Source organism: Lepisma saccharinum, chromosome 18 (assembly GCF_977018435.1).
Source record: "Lepisma saccharinum chromosome 18, izLepSacc3.1, whole genome shotgun sequence".
Taxonomy (NCBI): Eukaryota; Metazoa; Arthropoda; class Insecta; order Zygentoma; family Lepismatidae; genus Lepisma; species Lepisma saccharinum.
The window spans coordinates 52801009-52817628 of NC_139246.1; the positions used below are offsets into that span (position 1 = coordinate 52801009).

General features: G+C 35.8%; 1 protein-coding gene across 1 annotated transcript in view; it reads right to left on the reverse strand.

Moving 5' to 3' along the window:
* Nucleotides 1-3272: 3272 nt before the first annotated feature.
* The window catches only part of LOC146002073 (protein C-mannosyl-transferase DPY19L3-like), a 70554-nt gene continuing 57206 nt past the window's right edge, over nt 3273-16620 (reverse strand). The window contains exons 9-12 of the mRNA XM_083139789.1: nt 16326-16537; nt 10884-11129; nt 6623-6778; nt 3273-3760 (exon numbers count right to left, since the gene is read on the reverse strand). Of these exons, the coding sequence (XP_082995915.1) occupies nt 3599-3760; nt 6623-6778; nt 10884-11129; nt 16326-16537 (776 nt within the window). The 3' untranslated portion in view covers nt 3273-3598. The remainder of the gene's footprint in view (nt 3761-6622; nt 6779-10883; nt 11130-16325; nt 16538-16620) is intronic.

The window sequence follows — 16620 nt, forward strand, 5'->3', positions numbered from 1 at the left end:
ATAAATGTATACTTTTGTGCAAAATATCTACAGCAATTGGCATGAAATTCTTGGCCACAGTATTATTTTGACTTTCAATTGTGGTTTTGATTTGCTAAAATTTGTACTAATACTTTTATTCTAGTATTGAGCAGAAGCAGGAGGAAACAATATCATTACGAAACACACAATACACAGACATAAAGCATTTACCATGAAAAAAAATACACACAATGTCATATGATATGTTAAAAAAGGACATCCACTCACAGCACAGACTTTACCATATTTCTTTATCCTGCACTTCAACACTGTTGAAATCAGGATATATTTACTAAATATTTACAAACTGGTATCAATACTTCAAACTGTTCAATAGTTGTGAATCCCAGATGAGGATTAATTAAACAAAAGAGAAACAAGAAGCTACCTCTATGTTAAAAATAAGTAACTGAAGCTTATTTTTAACTTTAAAAGCTAAGTAAAGAAATGCTTAGCAAGTCACTATTAAAACATACACATACAAATGAAAATATTTACTTCTAGATATCTATGCTTAGTAAATATATTGCCAATACATAAACCAAAAGGTACTTATACTTTAAGCACAACAGAATTTCATAAAAACTTGAAATGAAATTGAAAATGTATAGCTCATTGTTCTCACAAAATCTCTCTCGTCATATACTTATTTTTAAACATAGTGTTTTGGACATTAAAAAGACAATGTGAATCCATTAAGTATACTTTAAGCACAACAGAATTTCATAAAAACTAGAAATGAAATTGAAAATGTATAGCTCATTGTTCTAACAAAATCTCTCTCGTCATATAATACTTATTTTTAAACATAGTGTTTAGGACATTAAATAGACAATGTGAATCCATTAAGTATACTTTAAGCAGAACAGAATTTCATACAAAAGCTCATTGTTCTCACAAATCTCTCTCGTCATATAATACTTATTTTTAAACATAGTATTTTGGACATTAAAAAGACAATGTGAATCCATTAAGTATACTTTAAGCACAACAGAATTTCATAAAAACTAGAAATGAAATTGAAAATGTATAGCTCATTGTTCTAACAAAATCTCTCTCGTCATATAATACTTATTTTTAAACATAGTGTTTAGGACATTAAATAGACAATGTGAATCCATTAAGTATACTTTAAGCAGAACAGAATTTCATACAAAAGCTCATTGTTCTCACAAATCTCTCTCGTCATATAATACTTATTTTTAAACATAGTATTTTGGACATTAAAAAGACAATGTGAATCCATTAAGTATACTTTAAGCACAACAGAATTTCATAAAAACTAGATATGAAATTGAAAATGTAAAGCTCATTGTTCTCACAAAATCTCTCTCGTCATATAATACTTATTTTTAAACATAGTGTTTTGGACATTAGAAAGACGTGTTTAAACAGTTGGAAAAATTTACATCCTCACTGCAATCAACAAAGTGCATTAACACAATCAATTGTACACATGCAGTATTCAATGTTTGTAACAATAAAATATCACACAGAAGTATCAAATGAAACCTCAATGAACATTTTTCTTTCACAATGCAGGATATTTTCACAACATCTAGTCTAAATACAATGAATAGAAGCGATATGATAATATCAGTTTAGAACATATCAATTAGCCTTTCAATTGTAGCTCACAAACAGTTTGGGAATAAGAAATAATTACATATTCAAACGTGGAGTTGATGATTTGTTTTGTAATGCTTTTAGATCTCAAGCAATTTAATTGTTCTTTTGCATAAATTAATATGAATCTATATGTGTGTGTGTCAGTCGTCATATGTATCAGTGTTTGGAAAGTTACCTACTTACTTACTATTACTTTGCAGTTACTTCACACAAAGAATATTTCTCATAAAACATACTTCACAAATGAACTACAAACTGCTTGTCTCTTTCTCTTCATTGATAACCTAAAATTAGGTTAACCCATGAACTGCAGTGTCTATATATATATACGGTATTTTGAAATTAACAGTTCTTGTATTGCAGCAAGTCATTTTTATAGACACCACTTTTTCGTGCAATTATTAGTCTATATGGGCTATTGGCAATGCATTTGGCACATGTGTAGTAGTGTAAACAAAGATGGCGGCAAGTTGTGTATCTGTTGCTGTGGAACAGCGGTGTATAATAAATTTCTCGTGAAGGAGAACGTGTAACCTGCTGAAATTTGGCGTACATTGCAAGCACAGTATGGTGAATAAACACTGTCACTGGCAAGAGTGTACGAATGGTGTCAACAGTACAGTGAAGGGCGGGAGTTGGTAGCAAATGAACCGTACGGATTTTTGAACCGGTAAGATTTTGGGAACTGTCTTCTGGGACATGAAAGGTGATATCCATGTGGATTTTTTTGATTTGTATTTGGGCAGGATGCACTTCCAGACAGATGAGGAACTCAAGAATGCTGTCCTGTAGTGGTTATGACACCAACCTACTTCTTTCTACGCCAAAGGCATCAAGGAACTTCCACAATGATGGCAACAGTGTCTGGATGTTCAGGGAGAATACTTTGAAAAACTGACATAGTTTGGTGCTTCTATGTATGTATATTTCCTGTCTAGAAATAAAAGTATTGGTCAATCTTGAACGAGCCTTGTATACATAACCACTTATACAGAGATAACTTAAGGCACACAAGTGATATGCATTGTACACACAAATAATTCTCCCATGGTGAAATACATCATCTAATTAGTATGATACAATTTGCCAAGTCATATTTAGATTTAGTTTACTCTGTACTAACTCAATGACACACACTGAGTACCTGAGTGAGATGATCTTAGCTGATTTCTTTACATTTCCTAAAAGTTGTGTTTTTAACTTAATATTTACATATGTGCATTTGCATTACTGTTGGATTAAAAATTACAGATACTCGAGTTTGGACTCCAATTAAAAATTAACATAAAAATGAGTAGTTAATCCGATAGTAGTCTTGTGTGTATTCTATAAACTCATATATCATGGAACAGTTATGATTGAGACGAAAACAACTCTACACAAATATCTCATCAAATATTCACACACGAAAAGCTACATCTCACATAAGGTCAACAAAAGCTATGGTCAAAAACATAAAAAAATTACATACATGAAAAAGGCAAACAATGAATAAATTTTCTCAAGCTTATCGACCAGGTCAATTCTGGAACAAGTTCCGAGCTTTTGAGAGCTAATGTCAATTCTGGAACAAGTTCCAAGCTTTAGCGACATTAGCTCTCAAAAGCTCGGAACTTGTTCCAGAATTGACCTGGTTAATAGCCCAAGAGAATTTATTCATCATTCGTCACCAGGAAAGCTTCAAGACTTACTTAAAAGGCAAAGAATTCTCAAATCTCACATAAAAAAATCAGTAACAAGGGAATAGTATAATAGCAATGATAGTAAAATTTTCCCCCTTATCACACTGGAATGTAGCTATTCTCACTTTCCTGAAAATACTTTGTAAAAAGTAATAAATAATAATGCAAAATACACAACCCTAATGCAGTGCAAATTGCACAATAATACTAGTGTTTCAATTAACAGCACCCTTGATATTATCACATAAAACTGCTCACAAAAATTGTCAAAATCTGGACACCACTCTGTAAACACGAAAAGTCCGGTTTTCAAAAACAGACTTAAAATATTTGCTGTAGCGAGGTGTCGCATAGCGTACTTCATCACAAAACCTTCCTGGTAGTTGAGCATGAGGTTTATTGGGATCTTTCTTCCGTACTTCAGGAAACTACGGAAAAGCAAAAAAAAAAAAAGGTGACAAAAAAGGACTGATCAAAAATAAGTCTGAAGATGAGTAAATTTATATTTACACACCATTAAAAGCTTTCTCATATTCCAAATTGTTATGTTTGATAAACTGTTGAGAACGTTCTACATTATACTAAGCTGATTTGTAGTACACTTTTCTGTGATTAATTGCGTAAATGTAGCAAAGCAAACTTGGTAAGATGACATGAAGCGCTTACGTAGTATTGCACAAGGGTTATTTTGGCCACAGAAAAGGTTCTAAGTTTTTTCCCTATCTTTATGTTATTGCTGATAGCAATTTAAATATGATTTTATGATGAAAAATTGCATATAAAATTTATATTGAAAATGATAGTATACACTCCATTCACACAATAGATTTCATGTTAATACGAGGTGCATTCAAGTTATAACAACACCTATTTTTTTTTTTTGCAGGACTGGAAGCAGATAGAAACATGAGGTTTGTTGTACAATACGTGGGAACTCATTGTCCATGCGTGACAGAGATGGCAGCACTGTACAGCACATAGAACTCTAGCGGCAGCGGCCAGAGTGAGGACTGTTTTGGATACTTGAAATGGCGACGTTTTCATTACAAGAGCAGCATGTAATCATTTGTTTTCTCCATTTGCATGTGGTGTGACACCGACTGAAATTCATCGCCAGTTGAGTGAGACATGTGGTGATGGTGTCATGGATGTGTCTAATGTGCGTTCGTGGGTGCGACAGTTCAAAGAAGGCAGAACGTCGTGTGACAACAACCCAAGACAATCTCGGCCTCGCACAAGCTGGTCTGACGACATGATCGAGCGAGTGGAGAAAGTTGGTTTGGAGGATCGCCGAATGAGTGTGGAATACATCGCCTGCGAAGTTGGCATTTCTGTGGGATCTGTGCACACAATCCTACATGAAGACCTGAAAAGTGTCCTCCAGGTGGATGCCACGAATGCTGATGGACGACCACAAGTCTGCGTGCGTGACATGTTGCCAGGCAATGTTGACGCGTGATGACGGCATGAATGGGACTTTCTTTTCATCGATTGTGACAATGGATGAGACATGGATTCTGTTTTTCAACTTCAATCTGTGTCACACCACACAAAAATGGAGAAAACGAATGATTACATGCTGCTCTTGTAATGAAAACGTTGCCATTTTAAGTATCCAAAACAGTCCTCACTCTGGCCGCTGCCGCTAGAGTTCTATGTGCTGTACAGTGCTGCCATCTCTGTTGCGCATGGACAACGAGCACCCGCGTATTGTACAACAAACGGCATGTTTCTATCTGCTTCCATCCTGCAAAATAATAATAATAATAATAATAAAAAATAGGAGGTGTCATAACTTGAATGCACCTTGTAATGTAAAAAATAGAGTTATTACACAAATTCCAGATAACATTTGCATATTATATGAGTGGCTCAGGAGTAAAACGTGATAACCCGTACTCCAATAAAAACTGATTTAACATTTTATTCACTTGCTGCACAGTCTCCAGTTGCTGTACAATAGTTGCTTCCTCCAGTAGTTGCTGATTGCCAGAAACACATGGTAACATCTTGGTAAACCATAAGCCACAATGTAATAGACCTGCATTTTTCAGTTTCATACTTTTGTGAGTTATCAAGTTTCACTCCCAAGCTGCTCATATATTACAAAAATATTAATCTGTCAATAACTACAGACATTATTTAACCTCACCATTAACTCTGTCTTACTCCATATTGCCTTAATACAATTAGTGTGATGAGAACTAAATGTTGGGCACATTTTTTAGCATGCAGCAAGTAAATAAACTTACTTTGAACTATAGTGTTTCAAAAGTTGCGCGACCCAAATTTTCATGGTTTATAACATGAAAACCGTAAGAGATATTTACACCAGTTTCCTGCATTATAAAGCCTCATCCATTGAGATATCTTTCAATGCTTAACATTATCGGTTTACTGCAAACAGAAATTATATAAAATAATAAATGGCGATTAAAAGTGTAAAGATTTTTCCAGAATGCCACTTTTAGGCCAGAAAAATATGTAACAAATTACCAAAGGGTCATAAAAAATCATATAATTGTATGTCCTGCACCGTGTGGTGTAAGGTGTCATGCTTTGGGCTCCGGCTACGGGATGCATGCAGGTTCAAGTCTCCTGGGGGGATCCGTAACGACTTTTCTCCTTAGATTTCAACCTGTGTATGAGACTGGTGGCCAGTCAACATCGTGAGGAAATTTGGGAGCTATAAATGAGTAGTGTTACCTGGTCATGGAAACCTACAACGGCTGGGGGATCGTGGTGCTGACCACTGGTTGGATGATTTCCCACCTCAGGTGAGTGAGTAAGAACAGCAGTCGATAGATATGCCTGGGATCTCAATGGGTTGTTGTACAATGGGATATATATTGGAATGGCCAACATTTAAGCACATGTTGCTTGCATCTGTTGACAAATTTTGACCTGCTAGTGTTGCCAGCTAAGGTGATATGCCCCTAAAATGGCACTTTTTCACTTAAGCCATATAATCGCATCCCAAATCAATCAAATACTGCACATTCCGATAATTTCTTACATATCTTGCCCAAAGTGACATTCTGGAACAATTTTAACATTATGTCATCTGTCATTTATTAATTTATAGAATTTTCTGTATAGAGTAAATTGATAATATTACACATTGAAAAATATTTCAATGGATGAGGCTTTATAATGCAGAAAACCCAGTTTTCATGTTATAAACCATCAAAGTTTGGGTTGCATGACTTTTGAAACACTCTGTATGTTATCTATAACTATTAGTGAATTATCCGCATCAAGCATACAGACAAGAAAAGTACAATGCTTACATGTCCATTCACAACATCCATAATATGTGGCAGTGAACATTGTCCATGATGAGCTGTTAGGCAGATACTGTCCTCCAATATTACATACGATGCATTTGCCTCTCTTAAGATTTTATGCACGAGATCAGGAGGTTGTTTTGCGTAAATCTGATATATCTGCATAGAAAAATAAATCAAACATTTTTTTTTCTCAATTCGCCATGTGAGAAGTTTGGTATGGAACAGATGGGAAGAAATGTATACCAAGAAAAACTTTATAATACTGACAGCTACTTTTGAACTGCGAGTACAAAAATGTAAGCTCTAAGTCTCATTGAACCATTGTTTTTGAAGAGCACGGTTTGACAATATCAATAAAACAATGCAAAGACCATTTATAGCATGTTCCGCTTAGAAGGATCGAGAAATATATGTTCACCATTTAAAACAGAAGGTATTGTTATGATTTTCATTTTACAGGATAGAGAAAGAAGAGTTTACATGATTCTTGTTGGGAAACCTGATGATAAGAGACCTGCATGAAAGTCAAGACAAAGATGGAGGGATAATATTGAGATGGACCTAAAGGAAATTGGTAAGGATGAAAAAGACTGGATTGATTTTGCCCGGGATAGGGACGGATGGAAGGCTTGTGTTGCTGCAGCCATAAATCTTTGGGTTTAAGAAGGCTAGAGAGAGAAACTCTCCGAGTTTATACACCAATAGTGAATACACATGCTTGTGCATGCACGCCAATGTGTAAGGTGGGAACAAGCCTGGCACTATTCAGTAGAGCAACACACACACGATGGTAAGAATGTGGATGTTTAGATGTCTACAGGGTAACTCAAGGTGAACACACTGAGTTGCATTTGACCATTTTCCTATAAATTCGGAGAGTTTCTACATCAAGATATGCAAAAAGGTGCATTAATAAACTATTATCTACACTTCAAATTATCAATTATTTCTTGATCCCTCTAAGCAGAACATGCTACATATTGCATAAACAGACACTGCATTCCTGGAATTGACAATGTTTCGATACTCTCATGGTAATTTTATCAAGTGATGTAATTGGTATATCCCTTCAATAGAATTGCTCATGTTTTGTTTACATGTGCCGGCTCCCATGGTGAAGTGGTTAGCATATCGTGCCACAATGCCAGGGGTCCTGGGTTCAAATCCTGACCTGGGCATGGATGTTTGTGAGTGTCCATTCATCAATTTCATCCTGTCATCACTCATCTCCATCTTCGCAAATTGGTCAAAAGTGGCACAAAAAGCAAAGTAAAATAAAGCAAATCAATCAATTAATTTATTTACATGTAACAACACATCCCAGTGTATGTGTGATTTATTTTTTGAAGTACAAATGCAACAAGCAATATGCAATACTTAGTACCATGTTTCCTTGCAATGCAGTTTTTTTTTATTATTTTGCCTTGATGGTTAATTGAGATGATGAAGATGAATGACGATATGACACTCACAAAGGAACACTTACGTGGAGGTTGGTTTTTGGAACTGAAACTTCAGTGGCAAGATTGTTAGTCCACGGTTTCTCAACATGTTTGGACAGTGAGGTGGTTGGGTATAACAGTAGGTAATTTTATGAAAAAATTACTTAAAATCTCTATTGAATTACTTTTCCCTCTGCTACTCTCCAAAATTTTATTTACACCCCCCCATAAAGTAGCTCATTACTTTTAGCTGACATTTTGAATGACACACAGACAAAAAAATGAAGTGTTAAAGTCTGGTTCTTGTCCTTAATTTTGTGAGCAAACTTCAGGCAAAAAGGACACTGTATATGGGAGCCAGGGAAATCCAATTATTTTAAAATATTGTCTATTTCCTTGTATTTTGGTTATTTTACATAATTTTTCGGTCATGATTGGCTAATTGCAATGACGAGAATGTTCTGATGAAACTGATGAAGGGAAACTAAGAATGAACACCCATCTCAGCGTCATCGCCTTGTAATCAAGGGATCCCGGATTTGATACCTGGTGGAGGTACATAGTGGTTCCAATCCCGCTTTACACTGTAGGTCCAGTCTCGATTAGCATATCTGTGCAAAACGTGGACTTAAAACAACAATTCCAATCAAACCCATCTTAGGCCAGGATGCAAACCTGGGAACTTCCTTCAGTGGTGAGATTGAAAGCATACCACTTAACATGCTCGGAGTTTTTGTTTCTAAGTCCACTTCATGCTCAGGGATAACAGTAAGGGACAGGGTAACACAAGTTGCCAAGTTTTGTTCATACACATGCACACACTGGGAAATAAGGCTGGTAGGTGAAATACTTACAGACAATAGGGCATCAGTTGCAAGGAATTTGATTGAATTGGTGTTTTAAGTACACTTTATGCACAGTAAGGCTAATTGGGACTGGACCTACAGTTTAAAGTGGGATCCGAACCACTATGTGCCTCCACTGGGTATCAAACCCGAGACACCTTGATTACAAGACGACGACGCTACCACTGCGCCATCGGGGAAGCCCTACTGCATTTTGAAGCATGAGAAAACCGAATCTGTTATCTTCTGGAGTTATATAGAGGATCTGCTATTTGGACCAACACTGCCCCAAATTGAACTGGAAGAACACAATATCATAACCTATCACTTAGGAAAACCAGACAATGCTACAGCAAGTGAGGCTGAATTGGACAAACATCTGCAATGTCACAAAGATTTTTCCATACTCAAGCACTTGTAAAGTAAAGAGGAAAATGAAGATAAAAAAAGTTTGAACATTTATATTTTCTGATGTAGTGAGTGTGTGTTCTGAAATGTCACAACAAAAACTTTGTTTTTATGCTTGTAACAGCCATAAACTACGAGATAAATAATATCTCTTTACATTACCAATAACTATGTTACCTTATCCCTTCCTGTTAAACCAAAATAACAAGTGTTTTAATATGGAGCTGCACCATAGTTTCACAGACACACAAGGAACATGGGACAGGCTAGTCGGTACTCAGCTGGTATTGGCTAATATAAATACATAAGTGTATTGGTAAAATTACTAATAATTTTGACGATCTGACATGCCTATAATTAGCCTGCAATTTAGTGCAAAATTTTGTCATTTTGTTCTTCATGAATATGAACATATTCAAAATTTCTGGTTTTGTGCAGCAAACGTCTAAATACACAGGTTGTTTTCCAAAAGTAAAAATCACTGCCGTCATCTGTTACACATATTAATTAAATATTTATGTTCTTAAAGGAATCTTTGCAATCTTAAATTGGATCAGTAAGATATCAGCTATCAGCAGGGCTCGAAATGGAAATTTTCATGAAACAGAATGCTTTACTTTTGCCAACATGGCCTTGTCTTTTTTTGTGTATGTACAGCGATGAAAAAAACTACTAATGAAATGATGAACTGTATTAAATTAAATTTGTATACTTTGTACACTGTATAAATTAATATTAAAAATATTTACATAAATATCAAATAATATAAAATACGTTAGACACAAGTCTTCTGGAATTTTATTCCATTTTTAAAAATTTACACAGAAAGAGATCGTGAATGGTAGTCAGCTCGCAAACAGATAAGTAAAAAACGAGAACCACAAGGCACGAAAGAATGAAGACAACATCATCTTTTTCTAAGCCCCCCTGGCAACAATGTAGCTTCACATACGGATGCCATAATGTGTACTATTAAAGAGTATTAACAATTTAGTTCACACTGAAAAGAAAAAGACAGTAAAATAAATTTAAAAAAAAATAACACAAGGGTCCATTGCTATATGTAATGACTCGGAATGGAAGGTTCCAGATATTTACGAACCGGCATACTATTCCGGTCCACTGGTCCATTTCGAGCCCTGATTATCAGTACTGGCATTTTTTCAGCATCAGTAAACGGTTCATACTGGTTCATTCCTAAAATATAAGTCAGTTTGAAATATCTTGGACATATCCTTTTGGGATTGAAATTGACTCATTCTTTCAGATTCCTTGCAGAAAATTCCAACACAGGGTACTACTGCAGAATGTTTATGGCTACAGCAACATTAGCGTGCAAGAAAAAGCAGTTAAGGAAGGGCTGACTTGCGTACATAACAAACTCTGTCTTCACACAGCAGGGCAATATTTATCGTGAATAAAACAAACACTTGGCACATTTCGGGATCAAAATCAGTATATAAAATGCCATTTCGATGTTAAAATGGTGAATAAAAACCTAAATTTGAGTATTGTGCATTGATACTCATAAAAAGATAACACAAACTAAGAAAGATGATTACTAACCTGCTTTGTTCTTTCTCGCAACCACTTGTTCTCAAAGTGAGGGTGGTTTGTTATAGCTCGCCCTGTGCAAAGCTTCACAGCCGCCAACAGCTGCATGCTGCCCGTAAATGCAGATGAGGGTGGAGTTTTGGAACTTATCCACTTCATCAGTTCCACTGTGTCAGGGTCATAGAATTCCATAAGCTGTTCAACTTCCTCAGCCAGAGTTGGCATAAACTGTGGTAAAGATGAGTGATCCATTAAGAACTGAAAAAATAACAGTACACTGCCTGTCACATTATAAATGAGGGATGCAAGACAAAGGGCTGTACTAAATTTTAAATAGTGCACACTCCAAATCAAGTTACTTTAGTTAATATTAGAGCCGAGCTGATACCACTTTGAAGCAATACTTACTGATGGTGTTACTTGAAAATTGTAAATTTTTAAAATTAAATTAAAAATTATTTTAATATATATATTTCCACTGGAATTATATCATATCAAACTACCAGTTTTCCTTTAAAATATTCATAATTTCACATCACATAATCATTTAATCTAAAATTCACTTTTCCCCAGATTGATGTTGCGAAAAAATTGCGAATTATGCCTTTCATAAAATTTCCACAACGTTTAGATTGCGAAAGTGTCACATGCCATTTTTGCAGACCTCGTAAAACACACAGACTCTGGAAAAATATTGGCTGGTATAAGTGATTAAATTCTAGCCAATATTCTCTGACATGTATTGGTATCGGTTTCAGCTCAGCCCTAGTTAATATTAAAGTTAGTTTCAGTACCAAACTGTGCTTTATTCAGATTCCATTATTTTATAATAAAATTCAGAGTAATCAGGGGTAGAAAAAATTTAAATAATTTAGCAGACAGCAATTTTTCTTTCAGGAGTCACAAACAGGCTAAGAAAAGACATGAATCAAACTAAGATAAAGCTACACATTTGGAATCAGACCTTAAAACATCTAATTTATTAATGAAATACAAGATTGGATTCAAAGTAATTCATTTTTAGAGATACTTATCGAAATAGCCATCAGTCAGCTCCCAGTCATCCTTACAAAATTGCATTATGTGTCTATTTGATTTTCCACCGAAATACAGAAAACATATACTGTACTCTACCAGGGGTACTGGGTTCAAATCCTAGCTTCAGCATGGGTTTTCTTTGTGAGTGTTCCTTCATCAATATCATCATATCATTTCTCATCTTCATCTTCGTGATTAGTCAAAAGTGGCAGAAAAGTGAAGCAAAATAAATCAAATAAATACACTGTTCTCGTTATTTTCTTAAAAAAGTAATGAAAAATCCTATAAGCAAACTTAAAATATTATTAAAATATTTATAGCATTAAAATTGAAAATTTAGGTGCCAGGTAAAAATTTTCTGGCACCATGGCAACTGGGCACCATCTTTTCTGCTCCTGCAATTGATTCAGAGTCTTGTATTATCCATAAGTGTTACATGATATTTTGTTTGATCATTCTTAGAAAAGTTGCACCAAACACTTCAAGTTCCTTATTTAATTTTAAAAATAAGTCTCAAATTTAGTTTTGATGAAAAACTTAAAATGTATGGAAATCTTGTATATAGCTTCAAGGTAACCATGAAAATTGAATGTATAATGCAGGAAAATGGGGTACAATACATAACATTATCAAAACAAAAACAAAATTAATTGATGCAGAAAATAAAAAATATAATTAAAATTCCACAATTATGCTGTTTGCATGCCTGTATATTGAGGAAAAGGGAACAGGTTACACCAGGTACAAATAATGTAATTTTGTGTGAAAACAACAGGCTTTGTAATTTATATATTCCACCCAACATGTGACAGTTTTGTTATCTAACTTTTGTCATATGGTACACTAATTTCTAAAGTCAGTCTCACATGACACTTAATTTGATCTTGAATACAGGATTGAATCCCTATCTGAAACTTCCAAAAGGTTTTTCCATTCTCAGTTCAAGAGGGTAGGTGTAAGGGGTCTCACACAAGTGTTATTAACCCTTAAATGTGGGACTGATGTCACCCAATGTAGGTATCAACACTAGGCATGCTTTCAGCAGGCAAAGGCTTTAAATAAAAATGTATATCTTGGTAACTATAAATGCTACATTACAAATTTTAGCTTGCATTATTTTGTATAGATTAAGCTACAGGCCTATGGTTGAAAAAAAAATATATTTATCGTCGACGAAGAAGAAAGAAAAAATCTTGTCATTTTTTTACGAAATTTGAAATTCGTCAGGCTCCCATGTAGGCAATGTGGAGACGTGAGGGTTCAAAATGTTACCTGCATATTGCCTGATATGTTCCATTCTCGTGACAAGAATTAAGCGCTTGCTGCTGATACTTTCAAAGAAAAAAATAATCTAATGTAAAACAGTGATTGTTTTTCGGCAGGGGTGGCTCCCGTGGCAGAGTGGTTAGCACATTGCGGTAAGATGACAGGGTCCCGGGTTCGAATTCTGGCCTGGGCATGGTTGTCTGTGAGTGTCCATTCATCAATTTAATCATATCATCACTCATCCCCATCTTCACAAATAGCCAAAGTGACACAAAAAGTGAAGTAATTTAACAATATCAATATTTTTCGGCAGGGAATATAAAATTCTGGTTTTCACAAAAAAAAAAATATTCCTCAGAAGCTATGTATTCTAGAATTACAAATTATACCTAATTTTCTTCAGTCCAGACTAGGCTACAAGCTTGTGGTCGAAAGAAACATATTTTCATTTGACAAGTAGAAGAAGACAACAAACTTAATTTGTTATTTCTTTACGAAATTGGAATTTTGTCAAGCCCCCACATAGGATGTCAGGACTTGAGGGTTCAATACAGTACCTGCATATTGCCTGATCAGTGTATCATTTTCACAGCAAGAATTGCACACTTGCTGCTCATACTTCCAAAGAAAAAAAATTGTAATGTAAACGCAGTACTTTTTTTTTTTGGCAGCAAATCCCCAACCTTTGCTAATAACTAATACGATGCCTCAAGGCTCATGTAGCACTCAAAACATGTATCACCGAACATTACCTGTGCACAGTATGTTCAGATATGATAAAAACAAATGTGACATGTGTCACTTCCTGGCATTAGCAACTACACCCGAATGTGACATACAAGGGTCGTTCAAAGTTGACCAAGACTTTCGTGTGTAAAATATTAATGAGTCAATGTAGTGCTGCATTACTTCAGCAGGACAGACCATGATTCCTTGTGAGTAACCATGATCCTTTGCAATGCATTTGGTGCATGCACAGTAGTGTAAACAAAGATGGCAGCAAGTAGTGTATCTGTTGCTGTGGAACAGAGGTGTATAATGAAATTTCTCGTGAAGGAGAAGGTGAAACCTGCTGAAATTTGGCACAGACTGCAAGCACAGTATGGTGAACAAACACTGTCCTGGGCAAGAGTGTACAAATTGTGTCATATGGGTTCCCCTGCACCCAAAAAAAGCAAAGCGCTGCCGTCTGCTGGTAAGATTTTGGGAACTGTCTTCTGGAACATGAAAGGTGTTATCCATGTGGATATTTTGGAGAAGGGTGCCACAATTAATGCCCAGTATTACTCAACACTGCTTCACAGTGCTGTACGTGGGGCCGTTCGGAAGAAAAGACTGGAATGTTGTCGAAACATGTCATTCTTCTCCATGACAATGCCAGGCCACACACGGCCCATTTGACTCAAACAACACTGGCCAACTTGCACTGGGAGGTTTTACCACACAGTCCTTACAGTCCAGATTTAGCCCCCAGTGATTTCCATTTGTTTAACGCTCTAAAAGAGCATTTGAGTGGGATGCACTCCCAGACAGATGAGGAACTCAAGAACGCTGTCCTGTAGTGGTTATGACACCAACCTGCTTCTTTCTACGCCAAAGGCATCAAGGAACTTCCACAACGATGGCAAAAGTGTCCGGATGTCCACGGGGAACACTTTGAAAAACTGACATAGTTTGGTGCTTCTATGTATGTATATTTCCTGTCTACTAATAAAAGTCCTGGTCAACCTTGAACGACCCTTGTATATGGCATGTCCCGGCAATTAAGGAATATGGTAATTGAATAAACACAATGTACCACTTGTTAAATTTTGATGGTAATAACTGTAGAAGAGATGGAAAAAAATTTTCAAGATTGTTTCATGCCACATGCCAACATTGTAATATAATAAAAGGTGCTCGCTCACTTTGTCATGTGTAAGATTTGTATTCAATGTTTCACTTTCTTCAAGAATAAGTTTTGAAACAGGAGAGACTGCAGAGTTAAAACTAGGTATCCATATGAAGGTTAAAATACAACCCTTTTACCCTTCCTATGAATACCTACATTTACACTTTTAACGTTGCAGTCTAAGTGGGGTAAGCAACGTAAATATAAAACAAATCAATCAATCAGTCCAGTCCCGCAACATGGCCATGCAGTGTAAGGCATCATGCTTTGGGTTCCGGCTACGGGGCATGAGCAGGTTTGAGTCTCCTCGGAAAAGCGTAACAACTTTTCTCCTGAGATCTCAGTCTGTGTGTGGAACCAGTGCACCACTTGGGACCTTACCACTTGCAAAGGTACCTTCTGTTATTGTTGGAAAAATTATTTTAAATGGATAAAAAAAGAAGAACATATGCAGTAGGTATAGTATGTTACACGTGTCACTGGTAGCACTAAGTTGATTACTACTCTACAGAGAAACTGGCACAGCACTGAGGACAAGGGGGAGAGCCACTTGGAAGCAATAGCACTGCAGAGTCTCGAAAGCCAGAAAACAGCGCTGATGGAAAATGATGTTCTGACCACACATCATATAACAAAAAGCCATTTGACAAGCCTTGGCCCTCAAAGGGCTGTTTGCACCACTGGACATCAACAATACAACTTCATCATCTACTACACACAGCACAGCATTTATCACATCATCCCAGTTGTTAAATATACAATATGTATGTACTACTGTAAAAAAACTATAACAGTGGGAAAAGTCAGACATATGGACTAAACTACAAGAAAATCTTTATTTTTGTTAATTAGCGTCACTCATCTGCCACTTTTGGCCAATCACGATGATGATGATTAGATAAAATTGGTGCAGGGACATCACAAAGAACACCCATATCCAGAATGGGACTTGAACCTGGAAACTTCAGTAACACTTAACATGCTTGATCACCGATCCGGCCAACAGAAAAAAGTGTAAAATTTTGTGCACTCCTTGATTCTGATTGATAGTTTAATGAAAATTCAAATGTTCTTTAAGGACGGTTTCTACTTCATCACATTCAGATTCAATTAAGGACAGGAGAAATTTCAATCCTCGATTGTGAAAAAGAAAGCTCACACACAGGCCTGAAATAAGAAGTTGGCATTTTATTCTGAATTCAGGACTAAACTAAGTGTCATTTGAGACTGGCTTAACAGGAAAAAAAATGAATACGTACACTGTAAATAAGTGCTATCAAAATAGAAACTGCTAATAAATATTTTATGAAAGACAAAAAAGCCTTTGATTCACACATTCCGAAGAATCTAAACATGTTCCACAACCAATCATCGGTGATTCCAACACTAGCCAAAATGCAGGCATGTGGTCCCCACACAAACTTCATTCGCAATACAGCAGCTGCCATGAGAGCCAAAGGAAGAGAAATGCCTGTAAAGGAATGCAAAAGTTGGTTTTAAATTATATTTCACTGTCTGAACTGTTCTCAGTAGAACACATTATACAAATATAAT